The 25763-nt window shown below is 41.0% G+C and overlaps 1 protein-coding gene across 9 annotated transcripts in view; it reads left to right on the plus strand.

Moving 5' to 3' along the window:
- Positions 1-25763, plus strand: part of TAOK3 (TAO kinase 3) — a 213635-nt gene that overhangs the window by 176412 nt on the left and 11460 nt on the right. For all 9 annotated transcript variants that reach the window (XM_064379743.1, XM_064379749.1, XM_064379747.1 and 6 more), the window contains 5 exons: positions 4873-5109; positions 7717-7845; positions 12508-12711; positions 22689-22928; positions 24367-24579. In XM_064379743.1, the coding sequence (XP_064235813.1) occupies positions 4873-5109; positions 7717-7845; positions 12508-12711; positions 22689-22928; positions 24367-24579 (1023 nt within the window). The remainder of the gene's footprint in view (positions 1-4872; positions 5110-7716; positions 7846-12507; positions 12712-22688; positions 22929-24366; positions 24580-25763) is intronic.

Genomic DNA, 25763 nt, shown 5'->3' on the forward strand with positions numbered 1-25763 from the left:
TCATTCTTGGCTTCTTAACTCACTACGGTCATTGCTGATACCATTTCTCACTTGTACTGTCCAGTCTACCTGTCCAACCCATATGATCAAAGTCTCTCAATAAATGTGTGTTGAATAAATGAATGAACAAATGAATGAGGTCACCTCCAGCCCTGCTATCACATAAGAATTTGGATATATAAGTTTGCATTTCAGAATTCTTCATGTAGCATATTCTTTTATAAAGGCAGAATTGTCTGTTATCAGTCATCACTTTTAGAAAAAACTTAAAAACAGTTTTTCCTTAGGTATTCTAAAGAATAGAATGTTAAATTTCTAATGCCAAAATGTGACTCACTGTATTCTTTTTAAGAACTTGCTATAAATTTCATTTGTTCTAAGTGCTGAGGTGTGGCCACTTTTATCATATGCATGCATCATTTTGATTCTTACATATTATTAATCTTGTAAGTTGGCTTTGATTTCTTAAGAGGGTAACATTATCAGCCACCATCCTCTTGTTTTATGTCCAGGAAGTTGCTTATTAGCCTTCTAGTGTAGTGTTTTATACACAGTAGGGACACGCTGCACTTCGGATGAAGTGGTTTGTTTTGGGGCCGAATTTTGCTGGAATTAAATAAAGTAGCATTGAACGGCTGTAGGGACCTTTAGAAAAAAGTTCTGGTCTTCCTTTCCATGACTCATTATTTATTATTTATTTGTTTATTATATTTTACATATTCTAGATACATGAAATGAGTAATGATTCAGATTCAGAAATTACATATAATCTTATAATCCACAATCTAGATACAGTTTTTTGTTCCTTATATGTGCCCTTTCTCCTGGATCCACTTATTCTGATCTATGTCTCCATCACCAGAAATACTAAGTGGAGGGCAAAGGGACATGCTTCGCAGAGCTTGGCATCAGAAGGAAGGAAACCAGCATACATTGAACATTTCCTGGGAGTCAGACATCCTGCTAGGCACTTTCACATGTGAAAGTCCTCTGACCCTAAGGAAGACAGTAGTAGTTCCTCTCTCTTTACACATTAAGAAACTGAGAGACTTTGAGAGGTTAAGTAATTTCCCAAGGCCAGTTATATAGTAAGAGATAGATGAGATTTTTCTTCATGCAACCCACTGGGTGCAGCAAGGTGGTACTGCCCACTTTTAGTTAATCACAGTTTTTAAGACTGCCATTGTAAAAACTACAGTCACTACATCTTTATAACTTTCTACCATTTCAGACTTATTCAATTTGTAATTTACACTTACCACTTTCTGTAGCTTTGACTTTTTTGGGTGTTGATTCCCACTATTACTTTATAACAGAAAGTAGTCACTCTTTTTCTGCCTTGGTGATACGAATTTCCTCAGGCAATTCAAGAACGGTAGGAATCCAAGGCCTTCTAAAAATTAAAGAAGTAAATTATATGTGAAAGCACTTTTAAAACCATATGCCTGAAAAAATTATGGGCAATTATTTTTTATTTCATTGACCAAATAGTGTATTCTTAAAACTCACAGTGTACACTTAAGACCCATAGGCACATATAACTATAAATAACATATTTTTGTGTATTTCATGTTAGACTTTACAACTGAAATATCTGGTTATACTTTTATTTAAATTCATCTATCCAGCTTGAACATGGAATTATAAAGCTTAACATCTCTATATGTACCCAAAATGACAATTTAAAACTTAGAAAGTTTAGTTGTGACAAATGGAAGTTAATATTAGGAGTTCAAGAAGGTAATTATCTGCTTTATGGGAAGCATTCAAAAGCAAAATGTCTTTCCTGGAATTCAGTGATGTACAATATAGCAGATTGAGCTTTGTAATTTTTCTTTGCCACATCCTTGTACCAGGTGTGATCTGGTACAAGTAGAAGGCCACCCTCTTTACAGAGACCCACCCACCAATTAAGATAGAAAATTTTCTTGACACAACTCATTTCCCTTTTATCTTTAGGCCTCCTGGTTTAGGGAAATGACCATCCCGAGAATATTTTATTGGCTGTAAGCCAATGCTTATGGCAAGTTTTAAATGTGTCTTGATAGCTTAGATTGTGCCATGCCTCAGCTTTGGGAATCTGATTAAAGAAGAAATACTAAAATAAGAAAAAGTATCTAGCTAAAATATATCTAAAATTCATTACCCTAGCCCTGATACTTTATTGCCATATTTTTCTGAAAAACAGTTAAATTCAGAAAGGGCTAAATGGTATCCTTTCTATTGATTAAAATTATTTTCTCCTTAAAGTTGTACTTCAGAAACATAGAAGCATGAAGAAGTTAAATTGATACATATATTTCAAACGACTTCTTTTCCTCCTTTTATCTTGAAATAGGTCCCTTAAAAAAGCACATTTTCTGATAACAAAATAGATCATTTATTTTCTTTAGAGGGTTAGGTGCCTTTTGGGTGATACTATCCTTTTTTGGTCTTGAAATATCCTCTGCTCTAATTCCTAATACTTTGAAGAATATCATCCTTCAGAAAAGAGAAATGAATATGACACCTAGTGTTAGTTTCAGCTGGAAAGGGTTCAAAGTTTGGCTAATGTTTAATGCTGTATTTTGATAATACTATCTAGTTACAGAACAGCACTCTCTTGATAATGAGGACGCAATCTAGTATGCAGGGCCATCTTCTAAAAAGAACATAGAAACAAACTCTTTGTATAAAATGTACTTTAACTCGTAAACTGAAAATAGTACAGAAAATTAATAGCAGCATGAAATTTTCCTGAAAAACTTGTTTAGGTGTTAAGTTGGGGCGATGGGGCTTATAGTAGATAGGAGTGACCAAATCACTTAGTGAAGAACAAAACTAAAATAAAAATCCTGGAATTAGGCCAGGCGCAGTGGCTCGCGCCTGTAATCCAAGTACTTTGGGAGGCCAAGGTGGGCGGATCACCTGAGGTTGGGAGTTTGAGACTAGCCTGACCAACATGGAGGAAACCCTGTCTCTACTAAAAGTACAAAATTAGCCTGGTGTTCTTGCAGGCTCCTGTATCCCAGCTACTTGGGAAGCTGAAGCAGGAGAATCACTTGAACCTGAGAGGCGGAGGTTGTGGTAAACCGAGATTGCGCCATTGCAACTCCAGCCTGGGCAACAAGAGTGAAACTCCATCTCAAAAAAATAAAATAAAACAAAATCTTGAAATTAAGATTTTTTTTCTAAATAGGAAAAATGAGGAGGAAGTGATCAGGAAAATAAAGAGAGAAGATAAATTGAAGGAGGGACTGGAAAATCACAAAAGATTTAATACAAAGGAGCAAGAGATACCAAAATGTACATTTACAAGCTTTAATTTGTTCAATATTTACTTGAAAATGAGTTAAAGTTACTAAGAAAAGTAGCCTTCCAAAAATCATAGCAATGCTTTATCCTCTTTAGGAGAGCAAGTGGATGTATTATAATTTGGTAACATTTCTTTTGTAGAGAAGGGGATGGGGTAGATGTGATTTAAGAGATCTCTTGATCTCATACTTACCTCTTCATATTAGGAATAGGAAATAAATCATGTTCAGACTAGTTTAAAAGGTCTATGACTGTTAGAGACATGATCCTTAAAAAAAAAAATAACAAAAAAATAACAGAAAACAAACCAGTGTGGTAGTTCTCAACTAGAGGGATTTCGTGCCCAAGGGGACTTTTGGCAATATCTGGAGATACTTTTCATTGTCATGTCGTGGGAGGTGCTACTGGCATCTAGTGGGTAGAGGCCAGGGATGCTGCTAAACATCCTGCAGTGCACAGGATGACCCCCACAACAGAGAATTGTCTGGCTCATTGTCAGTAGTGTTGGTTAGAAATCTTGGTATAGTAGAAATAACATGGCTCTGGAATCAGACAGAGGTGGGCCTGATTCCCAATCCAGTCCTTATTAGCTATGTTACTGTGAACATATAATATGTGTGATGGTTTGTCAAAAATATGTAAACACATTTTGACTGAATAAATAATTCCTTTTTCTTTTTCTTACTTTTTTTTTTTTTTTTTTTTAATTTGAGACAGAGTCTCTGTTGCCCAGGCTGGAGTGCAGTGGCCTGATCTCGGCTCACTGCAGCCTCTGCCTCCAGGATTCAAGCGATTTTCCTGCCTCAGTCTCCCAAGTAACTGGGATGACAGGTGCTTGCCACCATGCCTGGCTAATTTTTGTATTTTTAGTACAGAAGGGGTTTTACCATGTTGGCCGGGCTGGTCTCCAACTCCTGACCTCAAGTGATCTGCCCACCTCACCCTCTCAAAGTACTGAGACGACGGGGTGAACTACTGTTCCTGACCTGAATAAATAGTTTCTTTCAAGACTCAGTTTCTTCATCTATAAAACTGAGATGGTAGCGAGGCACAGTGGCTCATGCCTGTAATCCCAGCACTTTGGGAAGCCGAGACGGGTGGATCACCTGAGGTCAGGAGTTCAAGACCAGCGCAGCCAACATGGTGAAACCCCATCTCTACTAAAAATTTAAAAATTAGCCGAGTGCGGTGGCACGTGCCTATAGTCCTAGCTACTTGGGAGACTGAGGTAGGAGAATCACTTGGACCCAGGAGATGGAGGTTGCAGTGAACCGAGATCATGCCACTTCACTCCAGCCTGGGTGACAGTGATACTCCATGGAAAAAAAAAACTGAGATGGTATCACCTACCTCGTGAATGAAATGAATGAGTGAATGAGGTGGTTTTGAGGACTAGGAATAAAATACAGAAAGATTATCCAACACAGTGCCCCCTACAGGTGAGCGTTCACAGAAACAGTAGGTAAACAGATGGTGAAGATGATAGATAAAATCAGGCCGCAGGGCCCTTCTACTTTGCCTGGAAGCTTGTCTCCCATGAACCTGGTGACCTGAATTCTGTTTCCCACCCGAATTCAGGTTACACGACAGATCCATGAGCATGAGCAGGAGAACGAGTTGCGGGAACAGATGTCAGGTTATAAGCGGATGCGGCGCCAGCACCAGAAGCAGCTGATCGCCCTGGAGAACAAGCTGAAGGCTGAGATGGACGAGCACCGCCTCAAGCTACAGAAGGAGGTGGAGACGCATGCCAACAACTCGTCCATCGAGCTGGAGAAGCTGGCCAAGAAGCAAGTAGCTATCATAGAAAAAGAGGTCAGTGTGTGCACACACACCTTCATGCCACAACCAAGCCTGGCCTGTTGGGGTCAGTGGCAGGATGTTAGCAGGAGGCGGGAGGCAGGGATGTAGGAAAACTGTTGCTGGTGGTGGGGGAGAGGGAATTGGGTTTCCAGATTTTATGGGGCTACATAAAATTGTCATTCAGAGCTAAAATAGCAACTGAAAATGTATATTACATTCATGTCCATTCAAATATATTCTGAGTATCAGTCCCTTGATGGTGGCCTGGGTACAAGTAAAGGGAAACAAGATGCTGCTATCTTCTGAGAACATACACAACACAAGTCTGTTACTGTATCTGCCACACCCACAGTCCTCTTCAAAAGAAAACTGCTCTACAGATAGTCTCTTACAGTGGTGATAATCCCTGCCTACAGCTGATGGGCCCCTGACCAAAGGGAGCAAATAATGAGTCCGGCAATTGTTTGAGTTTTCTAGGGAACATCTCTCTTCTCCATCCAGGTTCTAGACTAATTTTAGATTATAGGCTTACACCCTATAATCCCAGCACTTTGGGAGGCCAAGGTGAGTGGATCTCTTAAGCCCAGAAGTTCAAGACTAGCCTGGGCAATGCGGCAAAACCCCGTCTCTACAAAAAATACAAAAATTAGCTGAGTGTGGGGAACATGGTTGTAGTCCCAGCTACTTGGGAGGCTGAGGTGGGAGGATTGCTTGAGCCCAGGAGGCAGAGGTTGCAATGAGCCAAGATTGTGCCACTGCACTGTAGCCTGGGTGACAGAGCAAGACCCTGTCTCAAAAAAAAAAGAGTAAGGCAGATAGTCATAATATCATCTTCATTACTGATACATGTTAGGTACGAGAGGTGATTTATGTCTGCAGGAAAACAAAATTAAGCAGACTTGCCTGCCCAGGCAGTGCTAAAATTGAGTCACCTTTCCTGCCACCCCCATGAGACTTCCATAGTGTGGAAAAAATATGGTGGACATGTGCTCCCTGGGGATGAAGTGACTGGGGACATGGTGTCAGGGTGTTTCCATAATTGAGTTCGTGTTCTCTCTCTCCACCTTCCCCCCCGGCACATGTGTGTGTGTCCACATGGAAGGAACCATGAGGTTGTAGAAGAGACATTTCCCCAACAGCCGTCAATCTGTGAGGCAGTCTGTCATGAAAACCTCTGCCCAGACGGGGATGATGTTGATTAAATAAATCAGTCAGATTCTTTCTTAGGATTTGACTTGGTAAATATGTTGTGAGAATTGTTCATAATGGAAGAATTGTCCATAATGGAAGTTGCAGGTGAAAAAGATACATAAAAATGAGCCATGAAGTATAATTCCCGCTTTATCTCCTAAGTCACTCATCTTGCATATATACTTCACCCAATGGTTACCAGAAACAGATTTGGTCACTTTCAGGAGCCAGTATTTATTGGATTACCTTTTATGTAGTCTGTGTTTTATTCATTTAGGGCCCTAAAAAGTGTCATGATGTGTAACTGTTGTGGATTGCAGCAGGTGCCTAAGAAAACAAAATGCCAGGCCCGGCACGGTGGCTCACGCCTATAATCCCAGTACTTTGCGAGGCCGAGGTGGGTGGATCACCTGAGGTCAGGAGTTTGAGACCACCCTTGCCAACATGGTGAAACCCTGTCTCTACTAAAAATACAAAAATTAGCCAGGCGCAGTGGTGGATGCCTCTAATCCCAGCTACTCGGGAAGCTGAGGCATGAGAATCACTTGAAGTTGGGAGGTGGAGGTTGCAGTGAGCCAAGATCGTGCCACAGCACTCCAGCCTATGTGAGAAAGCGACACTGTCTCAAAAAAAAAAAAAAGAGAGAGAGAGAAAGAAAGCAAAATGCCATTAGCTTGCCAATTACACTTGAGATGATCCCACTGGAAAATCTGATAGTTGGAATAATTAATCAGTTACAGTTTGATTCTTGGGATAAAACTGGCCGGTGTGGTTATTTATACATTTTGACAACTTAACCTTTGGGCTACCAACAATATGTTTTAAAAACCTTTATTATAATCCTTAGTTCTGACCCATTGTGGTGGCTCATGCCTGTAATCTCAGCACTTTGGGAAGCTGAGGAGAGAGGATAGCTTGAGGCCAAGCATTTGAGATGATCCTAGGCAACGTAGTGGGACCTAGTCTCTATGATAATTTTCAAAAAATACTTAGCTGGGACTGGTGCTGCTGCCTGTGGTCCCAGGAACTTAGGAGGCTGAGGCAGGAGGATCACTGGATCCCAGGATTTTTAGGCTGCAGTGAGTTATGCTCGTGCCATTGCACTGTAGCCTGAGCGACAGAGCGAGACCCCGTCTCAAAAAAAAATTTTTCTTAGGTCTCCTTTTATCCCATGAATATTTTTATGTTCCATAAAATATGTTTATAGTTCACCCATAATTCAGAATGTATTTTTCAATGATGAAAACTTTTATTTTTTTTTTTTTGTTTAAGATACAAGAAAATCAGAAAAAAATTATTTTTTATTATTTGTTCAAAAATGTCACATTATTAGCACTTAGGGACTCTCTTACTGCGTTGGAGAATATAGACCACTGAATTCTGTGCAAAGAACAGATTCATCCTACATTGTATTTGTTATTTTATTAGGCAAAGGTAGCTGCAGCAGATGAGAAGAAGTTCCAGCAACAGATCTTGGCCCAGCAGAAGAAAGATTTGACAACTTTCTTAGAAAGTCAGAAGAAGCAGTACAAGATTTGTAAGGAAAAAATAAAAGAGGTAAGGTTACTAGTGTTTGTTCTCACCAAGTTGCCATTAGAATGGTTGAAACTTAAAATTCACTCATCTGGCATTGTGATCAATGTTCTAGTCCAGTGAGTCTCAAACTTTACATTAGAATAACCTAAAATGCTGGCCAGGCACAGTGACTCATGCCTGTAATCCCAGCACTTTGGGAGGCTGAGGTGGGTGGATCACCTGAGGTCAGGAGTTGGAGATGAGCCTGGCCAACATGGTAAAGCCCTGTCTCAACTAAAAATACAAAAATTAGCTGGGCGTGGTGGTGCACGCTTATAATCCCAGCTACTTGGGAGGCTGAGGCAGGAGAATTGCTTGAACCCAAGAGGCAGAGGTTGCAGTGAGCCGAGATCACGCCACTGCACTCCAGCCTGGGCAACAAGAGCAAAACTCCATCTCAAAAAAAAAAAAAAAGAATTACCTAAAATGCTATTAAAACAGATTACTGGCCGGGCGTGGTGGCTCAAGCCTGTAATCCCAGCACTTTGGGAGGCCGAGGCGGGTGGATCATGAGGTCAAGAGATCGAGACCATCCTGGTCAACATGGTGAAACCCCATCTCTACTAATACAAAAAATTAGCTGGGCGTGGTGGTGCGTGCCTGTAATCCCAGCTACTCAGGAGGCTGAGGCAGGAAAATTGCCTGAACCCAGGAGGCGGAGGTTGCGGTGAGCCGAGATCGCGCCATTGCACTCCAGCCTGGGTAACGAGCGAAACTCCGTCTCAAAAAAAAAAAAAAAAAAAAACAGATTACTAACCCACCCCTAGATTTTCATATTTTAAAACTCTATCACTGTTTACCCCTAGATTTTCTGGGGTAGAGTTTGAAAATGTGCATTTCTAACAAGTTTCCAGATGACGCTGATGCTGCTGGTTCAGGGACCACATTTCAGGAACTATTGATAGAACTATAAGCCATCCTTGTCTTCTTCCTATGTGTTTTCCACACACCAGTCAAAGTGCTTTTCAAACTATAAATCTGGTCGTACTACTTCATAGTTTTGAAATCCAGTGTCTTCTTACTGCTTTTAGGATAAGTCAGAATTCTAGAAGTCCCTACACGGTCTCCTCCTAGCCTACTCTTCAGTTGCATCTCACACCAGTGCTGCCCCTGCCCTCAACCCACTCCTTGCTGCACCAGCCATGATCACCTTTCAGTTCCTCAAATTTATCAAGCTCCACCCTTCCCCAAGGTCTTTGCACATACTGTTTCTTCTGCCAAGATGCTCTCCCTACCCCCAAGCCTTCCCTGACCACAATTCTGCTTGGTTACTTCCTACTTCTCCTTGTAAGACCTAGGATTGGTTATTAGGATCTTAACTCAAATATCACTTCCCTAGGGAAGTCTTTTCTAACTGCCTCAACCAAGACAGATGTCTCTGGTTTCCTAACACTAGAGGTTTTAATTATACATTTGTTTAATGATTATTCCAGCTACTTGCTCTACTAACTGGTAGGCATCATAAGAGCACAGACCATGTTTTTGTTTGCGCACAACTGTATCCCTGTGCCCTGTACATGTGAATATTTGATAAACATATGCTTGACTCTGGAATATTTGGTTGAAGACCACTAGTGGACTTAGAAGTTCTTCCCAAAGAACTGCACTTTGATCTGAAAGCTCAAATTTCTTCAATTCTCCCTTTACCAGTACTTACAGGTGAATTGTCTGAAGTTCCATGGACTTTTCTTCTCATAAGCCTTAGAGTTTCTTATTTGTAGACTTACTAAGTGTATCAAGGTTTAATAAAATTCAATATGGGGCATTGTTTTAGGATATATAAAATCACGTTTGAGCTCATATTCTAACTTGAAGGTTAGCAATACAGGGCTTAGCAAGGTTCTCCTCCAGTTCGTTTTTCGTTTTTAGTTAGGAAGTGAAAGCAAGGGGTTTGGGGTGGGCCTAGGGATTGTTTGCCCTGCCCTGCTAAGCTACTGGTAATTGTTACACCTAACAGAAAGTTGTATTTTAGTCACACTGGCTGAATGGTTAGAATCTCTGACACCATAAAGCATTGAAAACCCAGTTGTAGAGAGAATAGCCCAACTCAGAAAGTTCACATTCTTTCCATTTTCTCTGAGTTATTGGCTTGAACTTAATTATTATATCATAATAAGATTGCTGGATCACAGAGATAGCCTAAGAAACTTTGAGATTTTCCTCCGCTCTAAATACATTCCTTGGCCGGGCACGGTGGCGCATGCCTGTAATCCCAGTGCTTTGGGAGGCCAAGGTGGGTGGATCACCTGAGGTCAGGAGTTCAAGACCAGCCTGGCCAACATGGTGAAACCCCATCTCTTCTAAAATACAAAAAATTAGCCAAGTGTGGTGGCAAGCGCCTGTAATCCCAGCTTCTCGGGAGGCTGAGGTAGGACAAATTGCATGGATACAGGAGGCGGAGGTTACAGTGAGCCGAGATCAAACCACTGCACTCTAGCCTGGGCAACAGAGAGAGACTCCATCTCAAAAAAAGTAATAAAAAAATAAAATAAATTGATACCTTCCTTATTTCTAACTCTGTGTGTCCATTCTATGCAAAGCTAATATTACTTCTTCCGAAGTAAAGCTTAGTTCAGACTATTTAGAGTGGCATGTATATTTAGATATTGATATACTTAGAGGTATTGTCCTTGGAATGACAAAAAAAAAAAATCCCCACTTTTGATAGATAACAGGAGCATGGCTAATACAGAATGATAGATGGTCCAAAAATAATGTATTCTTGATTTTGGAGTCAGTTTTTGTGATGATATTTGAATGGGAGTTTGTAATCAGGTGGTTAATGCCAAACCGAGTAGTAAAGTCATGGCATGAAAAGATGAATCACCCAGGCTTCCTGTTGTGATCCCAGCTTACTCTGAAAACAACACTTTGTCTTGTCAATTCTAAGATTTCACTTACAGCTTTACTGGAACAGGATAGTTGAAAGTTGATTTACAGAGTCTCGGCTAAGAGATTAAATAGTCTATAATATCTGTATCACAACACATTAAGTAAAATAGGTGTTAGCAATTTTTTTTCTTTTTGAGACAGGGTCTCGCTCTGTCACCCAGGCTGGAGTGCAATGGTGCGGTCTCAGCTCACTGCAGCCTCTGCCTCCCTCAAGTGATTCTCTTGCCTCAGCCTCCCGAGTAACTAGGACTGTAGGCGTGTGCTACCACACTCAGCTAATTTTTGTATTTTTAATAGAGACAGTGTTTCACCATGCTGGCCATGCTGGTCTCAAACTCCTGACCTCGTGATCCACCCACCTTGGTCTCCCAAAGTGCTGGGATTACAGGCGTGAGCCACTGCACCCAGCCAGGTGTTAGCAATTAAAGGAGATTTTAGCTGAGTGAGTAGTTAATCAAATGAACAAAGAAGAGTATACTGTACTTTTTTAAAAAAAATTTATTTTACTTTCAGTTCTGGGATACATGTGCAGAACATGCAGGTTTGTTACATAGGTATACATGTGCCATGGTAGTTTGCTGCACCTATCAACCTGTCATCTAGGTTTTAAGCCCCACAGACATTAGGTATTGGTCCTATACTGTACTTTCTTAACAAGTAGTCTTGTTTTCACCATAGTTTAACGTCTTAACTATTCTGATTCACTGCTTTTTTTTTCCTTTGCTTAGATGTTCTGGAAAAATTGTGAATTTTGTCCTTTTGAAAATATAGATGGTTTGTTAACTCTGTAATCCAAAATGAAGAATGCTTTTTCCTAAAATTCAAACTAGTGACATTTGCATAGTCACCTCTTCTCTTTGGAACCTGTCTACTTCTCTCAGTCTTGTCACTACTTCCTTTGTCCAAGCTACTGTCATCTCTCTTGCCTGGATCTTTGCAATAGCCTCCCAGCTATCTTCATATATTCTTGCCTCCTTCATTCTGTTATTCCCATGGCAGCCAGGGTAATCATTTTGAAATGTATCTCATTATGACACTCACATACATAAAATCCGTTTCTCCTATACTAAAGATCAGTGTCCTTAAATTGGTCCGTAAAGCCTCAATGGTCCTGCCTGCCTGGCCAGACTCATCTCGTGTTACATTGCACCAGCCACTCTGACCTTCTTTCAGCCCTTGATGGCACCATGTTTCCTCCTGCACCCCTAGGGTTTTGCACGTGCTATTTTCTCTGCTGAGGGTATTCTTCCCTCTCCTTTTCCACTGGTTAACTCCTACTAATTTTTCAAATTTCAGCTTAGTTGTCACTCAGATTAAATATTTTATATTCTTATGGGACCAACTATGTCCTCTTCAAAGCAGTGATCACAGTAATTTCTGCGGTTCTTTAATTTTTGATTCTATAATGTAAAGATGCATGGTGGCAGATATCATGGTCTTTTACTCACCTTTGTATCCTATATCTTTCGAAGTGCCTGTCACATGATAGGAGCTTAGTAAATTTGTGTTGATTGAATGAGTGAACAAATAATTTCTGAGAGTAAGATGCCAAAGATACAGAAACTCACAAGTGTCCCTCTCACTTAATGCTCAATGGGCAGAAAACAGCTGAGGGGAGGATGTGTAACACCAAACTTTTCTGTGCTTAACGTTTGCATTGGCTTTCCAAATAACTTAATCTTCAGTTGCAATAGGCTGTTACAGTCCCTTTCATTTATTGAAACCGGCTTGGTTTTTGTTTTTTCTTTTTAGGAAATGAATGAGGACCATAGCACACCCAAGAAAGAGAAGCAAGAGCGGATCTCCAAGCATAAAGAGAACTTGCAGCACACGCAGGCTGAAGAGGAAGCCCACCTTCTCACTCAACAGAGACTGTACTACGACAAAAACTGTCGTTTCTTCAAGCGGAAAATAATGATCAAGCGGCACGAGGTGGAGCAGCAGAACATTCGGGAGGTATTTATTATGCTCATAACTATTGTCACTGGCATAGGAGACAGTAAGCTATGTGAGCCTTGTGACCACGTCTGCCTTGTCCATTCCTGTATCCCTAGCCTTTAGCACAGGGGCTAACACAGAGTCGGTATACAAAAAAAGTCACAGAATGAACTTACTGTTGATAAGAGGAAGCCCACTCACAGGACAAGGAATCAACTCCTTCTAAATACATGGAATAGAATTGTATTAAACTCCTGTAATAAGCCATATCACACAATGAAGAATTAAAAGAAGTAGAATCGAGAATTTATGCTTTCAGCCTGCTTGTCAAGGACTTGTGTTTTTGTGATTCCGTGTAAAACGTTTAAGTAACATTATGATGCTCTATAACCAAGTTCATTTGTTCAGTCATCCAGCACTCTTAGAGTGAGTACTACACATCAGGGACACCAAGCAGCTATACTCCCTGCCTTCCAATGGCTGGAGTCTAAGAGCAGGAAAAAAACGTGTAACAGACTAGTTACAATACGATATGTTAGGTACCATATTAGACATGGAAATAAAGTATCATTGGCATACAATCATGAGAGGGCTTAGAGGACTCTGCTATTGTTGAAAAGATGAGTATGACTAGAGTTCTCTGTGTGGGGATTGGAGGGCAGAACGATGTTAGTTGGAAACAGAAAGTAGAGACCCTTGTTTAAGGCAAGGCATTTCAAGTTTAGCCTGAAGGCAGTGCATGGCCATCAGAGAGTTTTAAGCAGGGTAGTGACATGATGAGACATTTCTTTATTTTGAAGAATTAGTGCATCAGCCGGGCATGGTGGCTCACACCTGTAATCTCAGCACTTTGGGAGGCTAAGGCAGGTGGATTACTTGAGGTCAGGAGTTCAAGACCAACCTGGCCAACACGGTGAAACCCCATCTCTACTAAAAATACAAAAATTAGCTGGATGTGGTGGCATGTACCTATAATCTCCCAGCTACTCAGGAGGCTGAGGCAGGAGAATCACTTGAGCCCAAGAGACAGAGGTTACAGTGAGCCAGGATCATGCCACTGCACTCCAGCCTGGTTGACAGAGCGAGACTTTGGCTCAAAAAAAAAAAAAAAGAATTAGTCCTTCAGTATGAGAGAGTGGCGGGAGTCATGAAAAGCAAAGTGCAGTGAGGTCAGCCAGGATGCTCCTTCTCCAGTTCTAGCCTGGAAGAGGCTGCGGGGATAGAGGCAGTTAGATCTGAGTGACATTTCTTAACTCAGAACTGACAGTTAATTCTGACCAAATGGATGTGGGAATTTCAGAAGAGGAAGTCAAAAGTGACTTCCAAGTTTCTAGTTTGGAAGGTTGAATAGATATGCTGGTATTCACTGAGATGAGGAATACAGAATACTGTGTTCAACAGAAAATCATTGTGATCTGGAGTAAGCAGAGAAAACTTCATAAATGACCTCGCACAGTGGCAACAGTATCAAAGTCTGAGAAAAAGCCAGCGTTAGCCTACATGAGGGAAATAAGCACTTCGGGCACAGTTAATACAAAAGCGAATTGATAGCAGCTTGTTGGAGAGCCGCGTTGAAATGAGAAGGAAAAAGGATGAAGCAAACTAAAATGTATTAACACATGTAGGCCAGGCTTGGGCTCCTTATGCATGCTATCTTATTGGAAGAAGGAGAGCTACGAGCTGCTGAACATTTTTTCTGGAGACAGAGTCTTTTCCTGTTGCCCAGGCTGGAGTGCAGTGGTGCAGTCTCAACTCACTGCAACCTCCGCCTCCCAGGTTCAAGTGACTCTCCCACTTCAGCCCCTCCAAGTAGCTGGGACTACAGGCACACGATGCCACACCCAGCTAATTTTTATATTTTTAGTAGAGATGGGGTTTTACCATGTTGGCCCAGGCTGGTCTCAAACTCCTGAGCTCAAGTGATCTGCCTGCCTCAGCCTCCCAAAGTGTTAGGATTAGAGGCATAAGCCACTGCATCCAGGCTACTGAACATTTTTGAGAAGGGCAGTGACATGGCCAAAATTTTACTTTAAAGAGATTAGCCCAGCTTGACAATAATATACAGAATGATTTGAACAATAATTCTCAATGGGGCTGATGATGCCCCCAGTGGGTGAAAGTGTTGGGGTGGGGGGTGTCTTAGATGCTATTATAGCTTCAGAGCACTGCAGTGCACAAACAGATACACAGTCTGCCTGTGGTATTAATATTTCAGTGGTGGGGATGATTAAGGGAGAAAAAGACTAAAAAGGCTCCTTATAGGGGCAATAATGAAAAACAAAAAAGCTTGAGAAACACAGAATTAGAGAGAAGAGACTAAAAGCAAGGAGATCAGGTGGTAGGAAGTAGGGTATGGACAAGGCTGGTGTAGTAGCTGTCAGAGGGTGGAAATGCAATTTGAAGTTTAAAGTAAACAGGACTTGACATATACTAAGGTATGAGAGAAAAGGTAAGGACATAATCAAAATTATTTCTAGGGCTTAACACTAGGAGAAATGAAGATGTAGAAACAGAAAATTACAGAGAGGTTTTGGTTAGAAGCTGATTCAGGCCAGGTATGCTGGCTCCTGCCTATAATCCCAGCACTTTGGGAGGCTGAGGCAGGCGGATCACTTGAGGTCAGGAGTTCGAGACCAGCCTGCCCAACGTGGTGAAACCCCATCTCTACCAAAAATACAAAAATTAGCCAGGTGTGGTGGTGGGCGCCTTTAATCCCAGCTACTTAGAAGGCTTAGATAGGAGAATTGCTTGAACCTGGGAGGCAGAGGTTGCATTGAGCTGAGATCGTGCCATTGCACTATAGCCTGGGCAACAAGAGCAAAACTCCATCTCAAAAAATAAAAAATAAAATTAAATAAAAAGCTGATTCAGTACTGCACATTTTGAGTTTGTCAGAAGTCAAAAAATCAAAATGAAAAAGGCTAATGACCAGTTGGAAATAAGTTATTTGGGATTCTTTTCTTGTGTCAATTGTTATGCTAATAATAGATATTAGGAGGAAGTCTGAGCCTAAGGGGACAATTTGTGTCAATAAAAGTTATAGAAGACAACTACTCCCAAAAATGATAGAAACTATATCTGTGACTTCATTAGTATTAGGTTCTAGCCAGCTGAGCAAAGAATAACTCTGTAAGGGTATTTTTCTTAAAAGTCTAGACTTTCCTTTGTTTAGTCTTACTCTAGAGCCCACCTTCATGAAAATGTTCAAAGCTTTTTTATTTACAAAAGTAATTCAAGAACACCGAAAATACACAAAAACAGAAAAATGTAAAGCTAAGTAGTGAAAGTTCTTTTTAACAGCTTTCCTGAGATATCAACCTATAAAAATTGTATATATTTAAAGAATACAACTTGATGTTTTGATATATGTATGCATTGTGAAATAAGCTAACTAACGTATCCGTTACCTCCACATAGTTACATGTGTGCATGTGTGCTTGGGGATGGGTAGGGAGATTTAATTTAAGAACTGTCCTTTTAGCAAATTACAAGCATGCAATACAACATTGTTAACTATCATCACCTTGCAGTGAGTGCGTTAGAGCTCCAGTAATTATTCATCTTGCATCACTGGAGCTTTCTACCATTTGACCAGCATCACCCCATTTTCACCTTTTTGTTAATCCCATTCCACCCAGTCTTTACCCACAAACTGTCTCCATTAATTTGGCATAGAAATTTCTGGATTTTTTTTCTATATACATACATACAGCTATATTATATGTGACTTTACAAAAATGAAATTACTTTTGTATCAGTAGGGTTATTTGATTTACAAGCAATAGAAATAAACTGTGGCTGACTTAAGCCTGGAAAGGAATTTATTGGAAGGATATTAGGTAGGTGACAGAGCTGAAGAATCAAGCTGGAAGACATGAAGAGCCACGCTGGAAAAGCAACTTCCATGACATAGAGAGCAAGAGCTCTTGGGCACTGCCATTTGGATATACCTCCTCCAACCACTTTTTATCTTTGTATCATTTCTGTTCAAGATTCAAATTCCTAGGAGAGACAGAACTTGATTGGGTCATGTGCCTATGCCTTATTCAGCCTTCTCTCTGATTCCAGATAGGGTGGAGTCATTTTGCAAAAAAAAAGGGGAAAAAAGGAGCCTGTAAACAGAAGCAAGAAAAAATGGATGCTGAGCTTACAAAAAGTAACAGATGTCCACGTTACTGTTTTATAACTCTTTTCTCCATTTACCATCTAGCACATACAGCTCTGCCTCATTCTTTTTAATTGAATAGTATTTTGTTGTATGACTGCAATATAATTTATTTAATGAGGCACTTCTCAGTGGACATTTTGTTGACGTTTTACAGTATTATTAACAATAATACAAAAACATATTTGTACATAGATATTTTACATATAAACAAGTATTTTGTGGGATATATTTTCAGAAGTGGAATTTCTGGGTCAAAGAATGCATACATCTAAATTTTTAAAATAGATATTGCCAAATTGCCCTCTTAAAGGGGTTTATGCTCCCACCAACAAATCATAAGAATGCCTGGTTTCCTGTAACTTTGCCTAAAGGATTGAGTATTAGCAATCCTTTTAATTAGTGAAAATGCTTAAGAGGATCACTGAATCTGGGTTGAGCCTCTTGCTCTGTCACAACCACATACACACTCAGCGTTTTCTAACCAGTGTTGAAACTAAGAACTGAAACTAAGAAGGCATTAAATATCATAGGCTGACAGTATCTCTATTTAAAAGTTAGAATTCTCGTTTTTACTCTACCTCAGTGTGCCTAAGCATAAAAATTTGGCATGAGTGAAATCAGCTGCTTGTAAAGAAGTCAGTACTACTTCCATTGGAAGTTAGAATGCTTGAAACACAGTGGACATTGACTGAGGGAAAGGAAGCTACATGTCTCTTACCTCACACTCCCTCCAGGGCCTATATGTGTGTGTGTGTGTGTGTGTGTGTTTATGTGTGTATTATATACATATATACATATGTGTGCATTATATACATACACACACATACGCATATATATAGACATACACGTTAAGTACATGGGTGGGCAGAATGACCTGTACCCAGTACAGGTCATTCTGCCCACCCATGTACTTAATTTGCCCACCCATGTACTTAATTTTGTTGAATTTGTATCAGCTAATGGTGCACATGATGGGTAGTGTGTATATTGTGTCATTTGTACAAATAAAGCAACCATTGTATCATGTCTAGCTAGAGCAAAGAATTCTTCAAAATATTTTATCACAGACTGAAAAAGTACAAAATAGGTAATTTATTAGAACATTTGTTTTTTTCTTTTTTCTTTTTTTGAGACAGTTTCGCTCTTGTTGTCCAGGATGGAATGCAGCGGTGCAATCTCGGCTCACTGCAACCTCCGCCTCCTGGGTTCAAGAGATTCTTCGGACTCAGCCTCCCAAGTAACTGGGATTACAGGCATGCGCCACTACACCTGGCTAATTTTGTATTTTTAATAGAGACAGGGTTTAACCACATTGGCCAAGCTGGTCTCGAACTCTTGACCTCAGCTGATTTACCTGCGTTGGCCTTCCAAAGTGCTGGGATTACAGGTGTGAGCCACTGCGCCAGACCTCATTTATTGGAACGTTTCTTTTTTTTTTTTTTTTTTTTTTTGAGACAGAGTCTCACTCTGTCGCCAGGCGCCAAGCTGGAGTGTAGTGGCACAATCTCGGCTCACTGCAACCTCTGCCTCCTGGGTTCAAGCAATTCTCCTGCCTCAGCCTCCCAAGTAGCTGGAACTATAGGCGCACACCACCATACCGCCCAGCTAATTTTTGTATTTTTAGTAGAGACGGGGTTTCACCATGTTGGCCAGGATGGTCTCGATCTCTTGACCTCGTGATCCGCCCGCCTCGGCCTCCCAAAGTGCTGGGATTACAGGCTTGAGCCACCGTGCCTGGCCTCCTCAGTTCTTTTTATAGAAGTTGCATAACCTTATGTTAGTCCCTCAACTCCCAAATACCTATTAACACATATAAAAGGGGTACATTCTTATAGTCTTAGCACCTCATAGGGTGGCAATTTGGATTGAATGAGATGTATGGAATAACTTCTAAAAATAGAAAGCATGTTATACATTATTAGGTAGGCACAGCATTGGCCTCATAATAAGCTGAATAAATTTTCACCCATGTCTCAAATATTAAAGGTAGCTTATCATCTTATACCTCAGCAACTCAGATGTACAAATTAAAGGTAAAGGGAACAACTTGTAGCAGAAAAACTATTTTAGCATCATGTTTTTCTTACTCTTCTAATAGTTTATAAAAACTAGATCTAAGATATTATATGCCAGATATTCACTTCTGAATACTGAAAAATAAGGACATATTTATGTATTCTGAAACACTTTCTTATGGTCTTTCATGTTATCCTTACAAGTAGATAGTTCACAATGGGTGCAGCTATCCTCACTTTACACCTGAAATGTAGATTGAGAGACTTGCCCCAAGCCATATATAATGATTTACAGAGGAGCTGAAACTGACTCACACCCCCGAGCACTTTTCCATTGACTCTCAAACTTTCATATGTATCAGAATTAGCTGCATAACTTATTGTAAAGACCAGCTGCTTATAACGCAGGTAATTCAGATGTAGGTATTCTGTGGACAATATCATGAAGCATTTCATTAAGCATGCAAAGAAGCACTTGATTTCTTCTGAAGGTGTTTGCTTGCTTTGTGTCAGGAGCCCACAAGTTTCAGGGCTTCTGGCAGCTCAGACTCAGTTTGCACTTCTCAATTTAGGAAAGTGTGGGCTGGATAAATATCCAATATTGGGACTCCTGGACCTCAATTAAAGCCCTTATAAAGGACTTTCCTTGGCTTGCTCTGGGTAGTTGGCCTGGGAGAACTTTCATCTGTGGGAAGGGCTCTCTGTCCTTTGGTGCCACCTAGGGGCCAGTTACTGATTTGTAGAAAAGAAATTTGATGGGCTAGCTAAAGAGAAAAAGTAAAACAAAGGAAAACACAGGAGGAGATTGGGAGAGTTACTCTAGAAGGTTATTTTTTATTCCTTAAAAAAAAGTTAAATTGCATTTATACTTTTGGTTTTTCCTCCTTGTAAGATCCCTGACAGGGTGTATGTGTTCACTGTTCTATCCCTAGTTCCTACCACAGTGCCCAACACATAGTAAGTGCTCAGTAACTACTTGTTGAATAAATAAGTGAATGATTGGTGATTGTGCTCTGGTACTAGATGCTATGCTATTAAAAGGACTTCTCTTCAAATCAATAGGGGGCCCAAGTGTGCAAGATATTTCTAATCATGCCAGTATACAAATGTTATTGATGTATCTATTAAAGTAAATAACTTGATTTTCTCCCCTGGTGGATGCCATCAGAGAAGAGACATATTCTGTTGTTCTAATTTAAAGTACAGCTCAGGCCAGGGCACAGGGTCTTACGCCTGTAATCCCAGCACTTTGGGAGGCTGAGGCAGGTGGATCACCTGTGGTCAGGAGTTTCAGACCAGCCTGGCCAACATGGTGAAACCCCATCTCTATTAAAATACAAAAATTAGACAGGCATGGTAGTGGGCGCCTATAATCCCAGCTACTCGGGAGGCTGAGGCAGGGGAATCGCTTGATCCCGGGAGGCGGAAGTTGCAGTGAGCTGATATCTCACCATTGTACTCTAGCCTGGGCAACAAAAGCAAAACTCCATCTCGAATATAAATAAATAAAAATAAAGTACAGCTCAAAAGCTTTCTCCTTTCCTTGACCTTCTCAATAGTAATACCACTAGTCCAGGCACAGTGGTTCATGCCTGAAATCCCAGCACTTTGGGAGGCTGAGGTGGGTGGATCACCTAAAGTTGGGAGTTTGAGACCAGTCTGACCAATATGGATAAACCCCATCTCTACTAAAAATACAAAATTAGCCAGGTGTGGTGGCGCATGCCTGTAATCCCAGCTACTCAGGAGACTGAGGCAGGAGAATTGCCTGAACCCAGGAGGTGGAGGTTGCGGTGAGCTGAGATCACGCCATTGCACTCCAGCCTGGGCAAGACCCAAACTCCTTTTCAAAAATAGTAATAATAATACCACCCTTTTTGCAGCGTAAAATCTTTACCCCATCATAGCGCTCATCACTTACTTACCCTTGGTCTTTTTTTTTTTTTAATTTGCACATAAAATATTTCCTGGCTGAGCATGCCTGTAATCCCAGCACTTTGGGAGGTTGAGATAGGAGGATGGCTTGAGTCCAGAAGTTTGAGACCAACCTGGGCAACATAGTGAGACCCCAGCTCTACCAAAATAAAAAATAAAAACAATTATGTCCCTGTATTAATTAAAGGTTTTTTTGTTTGCATGTTAACTGAAATTTATTTGAGCTAGCTTAAGCCAAATCCAGGGAAATTACTATAGACATATGGGAATGTCTCATAAAATCGAATAGCAGTAATACAGCTGGACTTACAGGAGGGCTTAGAAGCAGTAAGCAACTTAGGCATCAGTATATTCCCTTCACTTCTCTCTTTTTCATTTCTTCTTGCTCTGAAGCCTAGCTTTCTCTAATCCTCAGCCCTCATAGAAACAGATGACTACCACATATGTGGTTTTTATATGCCTCAATTCCAGCCACACATAGAGATTAACTGGTTCTGAATGTCAATTCCAAATTCCTAGTAGAGAAAATAAATTGGCCCAGGTTGGGCCATGTATCTAAATCTGATCCAGTGAGCTTTGAGCAGAGCATATACTTCAATAAATGTCTAGTACACTTCCTTAATGGAGTGTCAGTGAGTTGAGCACAGAAGTCATGGTTTAATAAACATTTTTATGTACTGAGAGTACATTGTTCAGATCTTCATATATAGTGCTGTTTAGGAAATATTCTTCAATTGGTGAATGAAAAGATTTCACCAACTTCCCCTTTTTTTCTAGTTTGCTTTCCTTTTTTCCTTCAACAACAAAGAAAGAAAGAAAGAAAGGAGTAGAACTGAAAAGAACAGAGTGATTAGATCTATAAATGATCAAACAGACTGTAATGCAGAAGATGAAAGGAGACAGATCTCATCTGTTTTTTTCTCGGCATGCCTTGAACTCTGAGATTTTAAAAAATAGATAATTGGCCTACTTCTGATTCGTCCAAAAATAGGGTATTTCCCAGAAAGCCAGGACTATTGCAGATATTATCAGCTTAATTCTCAATCTTGATTGCATATTGGAACCACCTGGAGAACTCTTACCAACACTGACATCAGGATCCCACCCCAGACAGTTACGAGAATTTCAACCTGTGAGATTCAAGCATCTTATGTTTGAAAAGTTTCCTCACGTGATTTTTATGGGCAGTCAGGGTGTAGAACCACTAGCTTCACTGGAGAAACATTTGTGAAGACCTATGCATAGCATATCACCTAACTAAGGTTCACAGCAGCTCTGTGAGGTAAGAGGGGTCAAGTAGAATGAATCCCATTTTACAGATAGCGCAGTTGTGATTGCTGTGAAGTTGCCCATTTTGTAAGTGGTGGACCCAGGAACAGAACCTAAAGCTCAAGAGATTGTTAATTTCATTTCATCTCATTAAGTCCTGCTGCCAAACACTAATGGGTTTAAGAGATGGGCGGGCCAGGCGCAGTGGCTCACACCTGTAATCCCAGCACTTTGGGAGGCCAAGGCAGGTGGATCACGAGGTCAAGAGATTGAGACCATCCTAGCCAACATGGTGAAACCCCATCTCTACTAAAACACAAAAATTAGCTGGGCATGGTGGCACACGCCTGTAGTATCAGCTATTCGGGAGGCTGAGGCAGGAGAATTGCTTGAACCCGGGAGGCGGAGGTTGTAGTGGGCCAAGATCATGTCACTGCACTCCAGCCTGGCACCTGGGGACAGAGCAAGACTCTGTCTCAAAAAAAAAAGAGACAGAGAGAGAGAAATGGTTAGCAGTGCCATTCCTTGCCATCCCTCATTTAGTTGTGCATTCCTTCCAATTCATCTCCATTCACCTCTCTCCATTTACCTTTTGTTCCTGGATGCAGGAACTAAATAAAAAGAGGACCCAGAAGGAGATGGAGCATGCCATGCTGATCCGGCATGACGAGTCCACCCGAGAGCTAGAGTACAGGCAGCTGCACACATTACAGAAGCTACGCATGGATCTGATCCGTTTACAGCACCAGACTGAACTGGAAAACCAGCTGGAGTACAATAAGAGGCGAGAAAGGGAACTGCACAGAAAGCATGTCATGGAACTTCGGCAACAGCCAAAAAACTTAAAGGTAAGAGGAGATAGCATTTCCCTGTTTGTGCTTCTGGACAGTGTTGGACCAGATCAATGGTTTCTAGACCTGAAGTGTCAGAGTCACCTGAGCAACTTTTCAGACTCACAAATTTCTGTGCCCTGCACCTGTTGCATCAGAATCTCCAGTTGTAAAGCACAGAGTCTGTATTTAAGCTCCTAAAAAAGAGATGTGGCAGGCTGGTTTGGAAACTGTGATTCTACTACATTATCAGTTTGTCATCATGTCCATCATGGAATTTCTCTGAGCGCTTCATGACCTGCCCTCTTCAAAACTGGACTAATAGCAGTTTATAGTTCTAATCCCAGGAAATAAGGAAGTTATATTAGCCTTAGGTACTTTGAGCACTGCTGCATTGAGAAAGACTCTAAAGCCACGTCCAAGTTTAGGAGGAAAGAGTGTCATTTATTAGTGATGTCTGTCATGGTCATCAGGAACGAATCTACAATTGCCAGGCATTTACCACTTCTGCACTAGAGATGCAGAGATGTAGAGGAACTCCTTTGGCCCTCACTGCCTCCAGCTAATTTTAGCTGACTGCTGATTAACAAGCTCCACATACTAAGCCATTGCTATATATCAGTGAGGACATTGTCAACGTTGGCACAGACTTGAGGCCAACCTTGACCACACTGGCTCTGCATCTCTTCAGCGAAGTCCTAAGCTAAGCAGTGATTTTTATAACCATAAGTCCTCAGAGTGTTCATGAAGTGCACACATGACTGTGGGCAACCTGATGGAATGCCTTCTGGGCTTAAAATAATATACTCTACCTTCTCCTTGCCCAAATGCATATATGATATTGCTACATGCAAGCACAACTTCTTAATGGGGGAAAAAATTGTAAAACACTTTTCTCTTTCAGTTTACACTGAAATTCAGTGGAAATGGGTTAGGATATGAGGTACTATCCATATGTTCTCCTTTATGGAGTTGATAAGAAATTGCTATAAACCAGAGCAGTGAGATCTGGCTTATATAATGCTATCCCCTCTCTCACTTGGAAACAGGGTGAAATATAAAAACAAAAATAAGGAAAAAAAACAGTGAACAGTGGGAGACACCAAAGACTCTGACTAGGAAAGCATGAAAAGAATTGTCACCCTTTCAACAAGCTAGGCCTCATAATGTCCCTCAATCTGCTTAGAGTCCTCATCCCCTTGTGACAGTCCATATTTTCTTTGAAGCCGTTTGTAAATTCAAAATTACTTATGTTCATTCACTATAAAACCAAAAGTGTAGGTAGGGTTAACTCTTGTCTTTGTCATACATGCTGCTTCATTTTTATTGATTAGCATCATGGGTCACTGCACCAAAAAACAGATGGCCTCAGCATTTGTATTATATCGTTATGGGTGAAGGCTTTCCGTTTTTACTGATGTGTCTTTATTTTTCCTTTGTCACTTTTTCTACCCAGGCCATGGAAATGCAAATTAAAAAACAGTTTCAGGACACTTGCAAAGTACAGACCAAACAGTATAAAGCACTCAAGAATCACCAGTTGGAAGTTACTCCAAAGAATGAGCACAAAACAATCTTAAAGACACTGAAAGATGAGCAGACAAGAAAACTTGCCATTTTGGCAGAGCAGTATGAACAGAGTATAAATGAAATGATGGCCTCTCAAGCGGTAAGTGGTTAGGTTTGGTGCCACGGCTTCAAGAGCTTTGGGAATCAAGAAAATCCAAGATCCAGCCTGTTGTTCCCAAGATGCTTCTTGCACAAATTTAGGATATTGATGTTTTTCTGCCCAAAGGACTGAGGAAAGGACGACGCTGAATAAAGCCAAGCCAATGTGGATACTTGCCGGAGTGTCTTATAAGATGAAAATCAAGGAATGACATGCCACATCAGACCTGTGGCACATAGGGAATTTGAGGGCAAATGTGATAGATGCCACATATGATACCATTTGTTCATTTATCAAAGGTTTTACTGACTGCCCTCCCCACAACTAATATCAGGCACAAATGAATCAGACAGTCCCTGCCCTTAGGGAGCCCACAGTCAAGTGAGGAAGACAGATACACAGACGCGCTCATTCACTAAACTTTTATTAAGCATCAGGGTTCAGCACTCTGCTGGACCCAGAGATGGAGGATGAGCTAGCCAATTTGTCAGTCAAGCCAGGTGGTCAGATAATTAAGCGGTAATGGTAAAACATAGTAAGTGATTTTAAGTGGGAGGTATTGGGCATTATGGGAGAACAAGTAGGACCAACTAAGCTGGTCTAAGGCAATCTTCCCGGAAGGAGCCAAGAAACTTAAAGGAATTCATTGATGTTAACCGATTCCTTGAAAATGGGACCTACATAGGCAAAGGTTCAAACAAAGGAAAGTATATGGAGATGGAAAGAACCTAGGTGTCAGCCCAGAGTTCAAGCAGAAAGATTGCAGGACCCAGGTCATAAAGGGAGCTTGGGATGGGAGCTTGCCTGGTAATTCAGTGACGATTTCCCAAGGAGATGACTCTTAAAGAGTAATAGTTTAGCTGGGTGCGGTGGCTCATGCCTGTAATCCCAGCACTTTGGGAGGCCAAGGTGGGCGGGTCACCTGAGGTTGGGAGTTCAAGACCACCCAGATCAACATGGAGAAACCCTGTCTCTACTAAAAATACAAAATTAGCCAGGTGTGGTGGTGCATGCCTGTAATCCCAGCTACTCAGGAGGGTGAGGCAGGAGAATCGCTTGAACCCAGGAGGCAGAGGTTGCAGTGAGCCGAGATTGCGCCATTGTACTCCAGCCTGGGCAACAAGAATGAAACTCCGTCTTAAAAAAAAAAAGTAATAGTTTACCAAAAAGTCATAAGAGAAAGA

Source organism: Aotus nancymaae, unplaced genomic scaffold (genome assembly GCF_030222135.1).
Source record: "Aotus nancymaae isolate 86718 unplaced genomic scaffold, 86718_ANA_hifiasm-v0.15.2.pri h1tg000021l, whole genome shotgun sequence".
NCBI classification, from domain to species: domain Eukaryota; kingdom Metazoa; phylum Chordata; class Mammalia; order Primates; family Aotidae; genus Aotus; species Aotus nancymaae.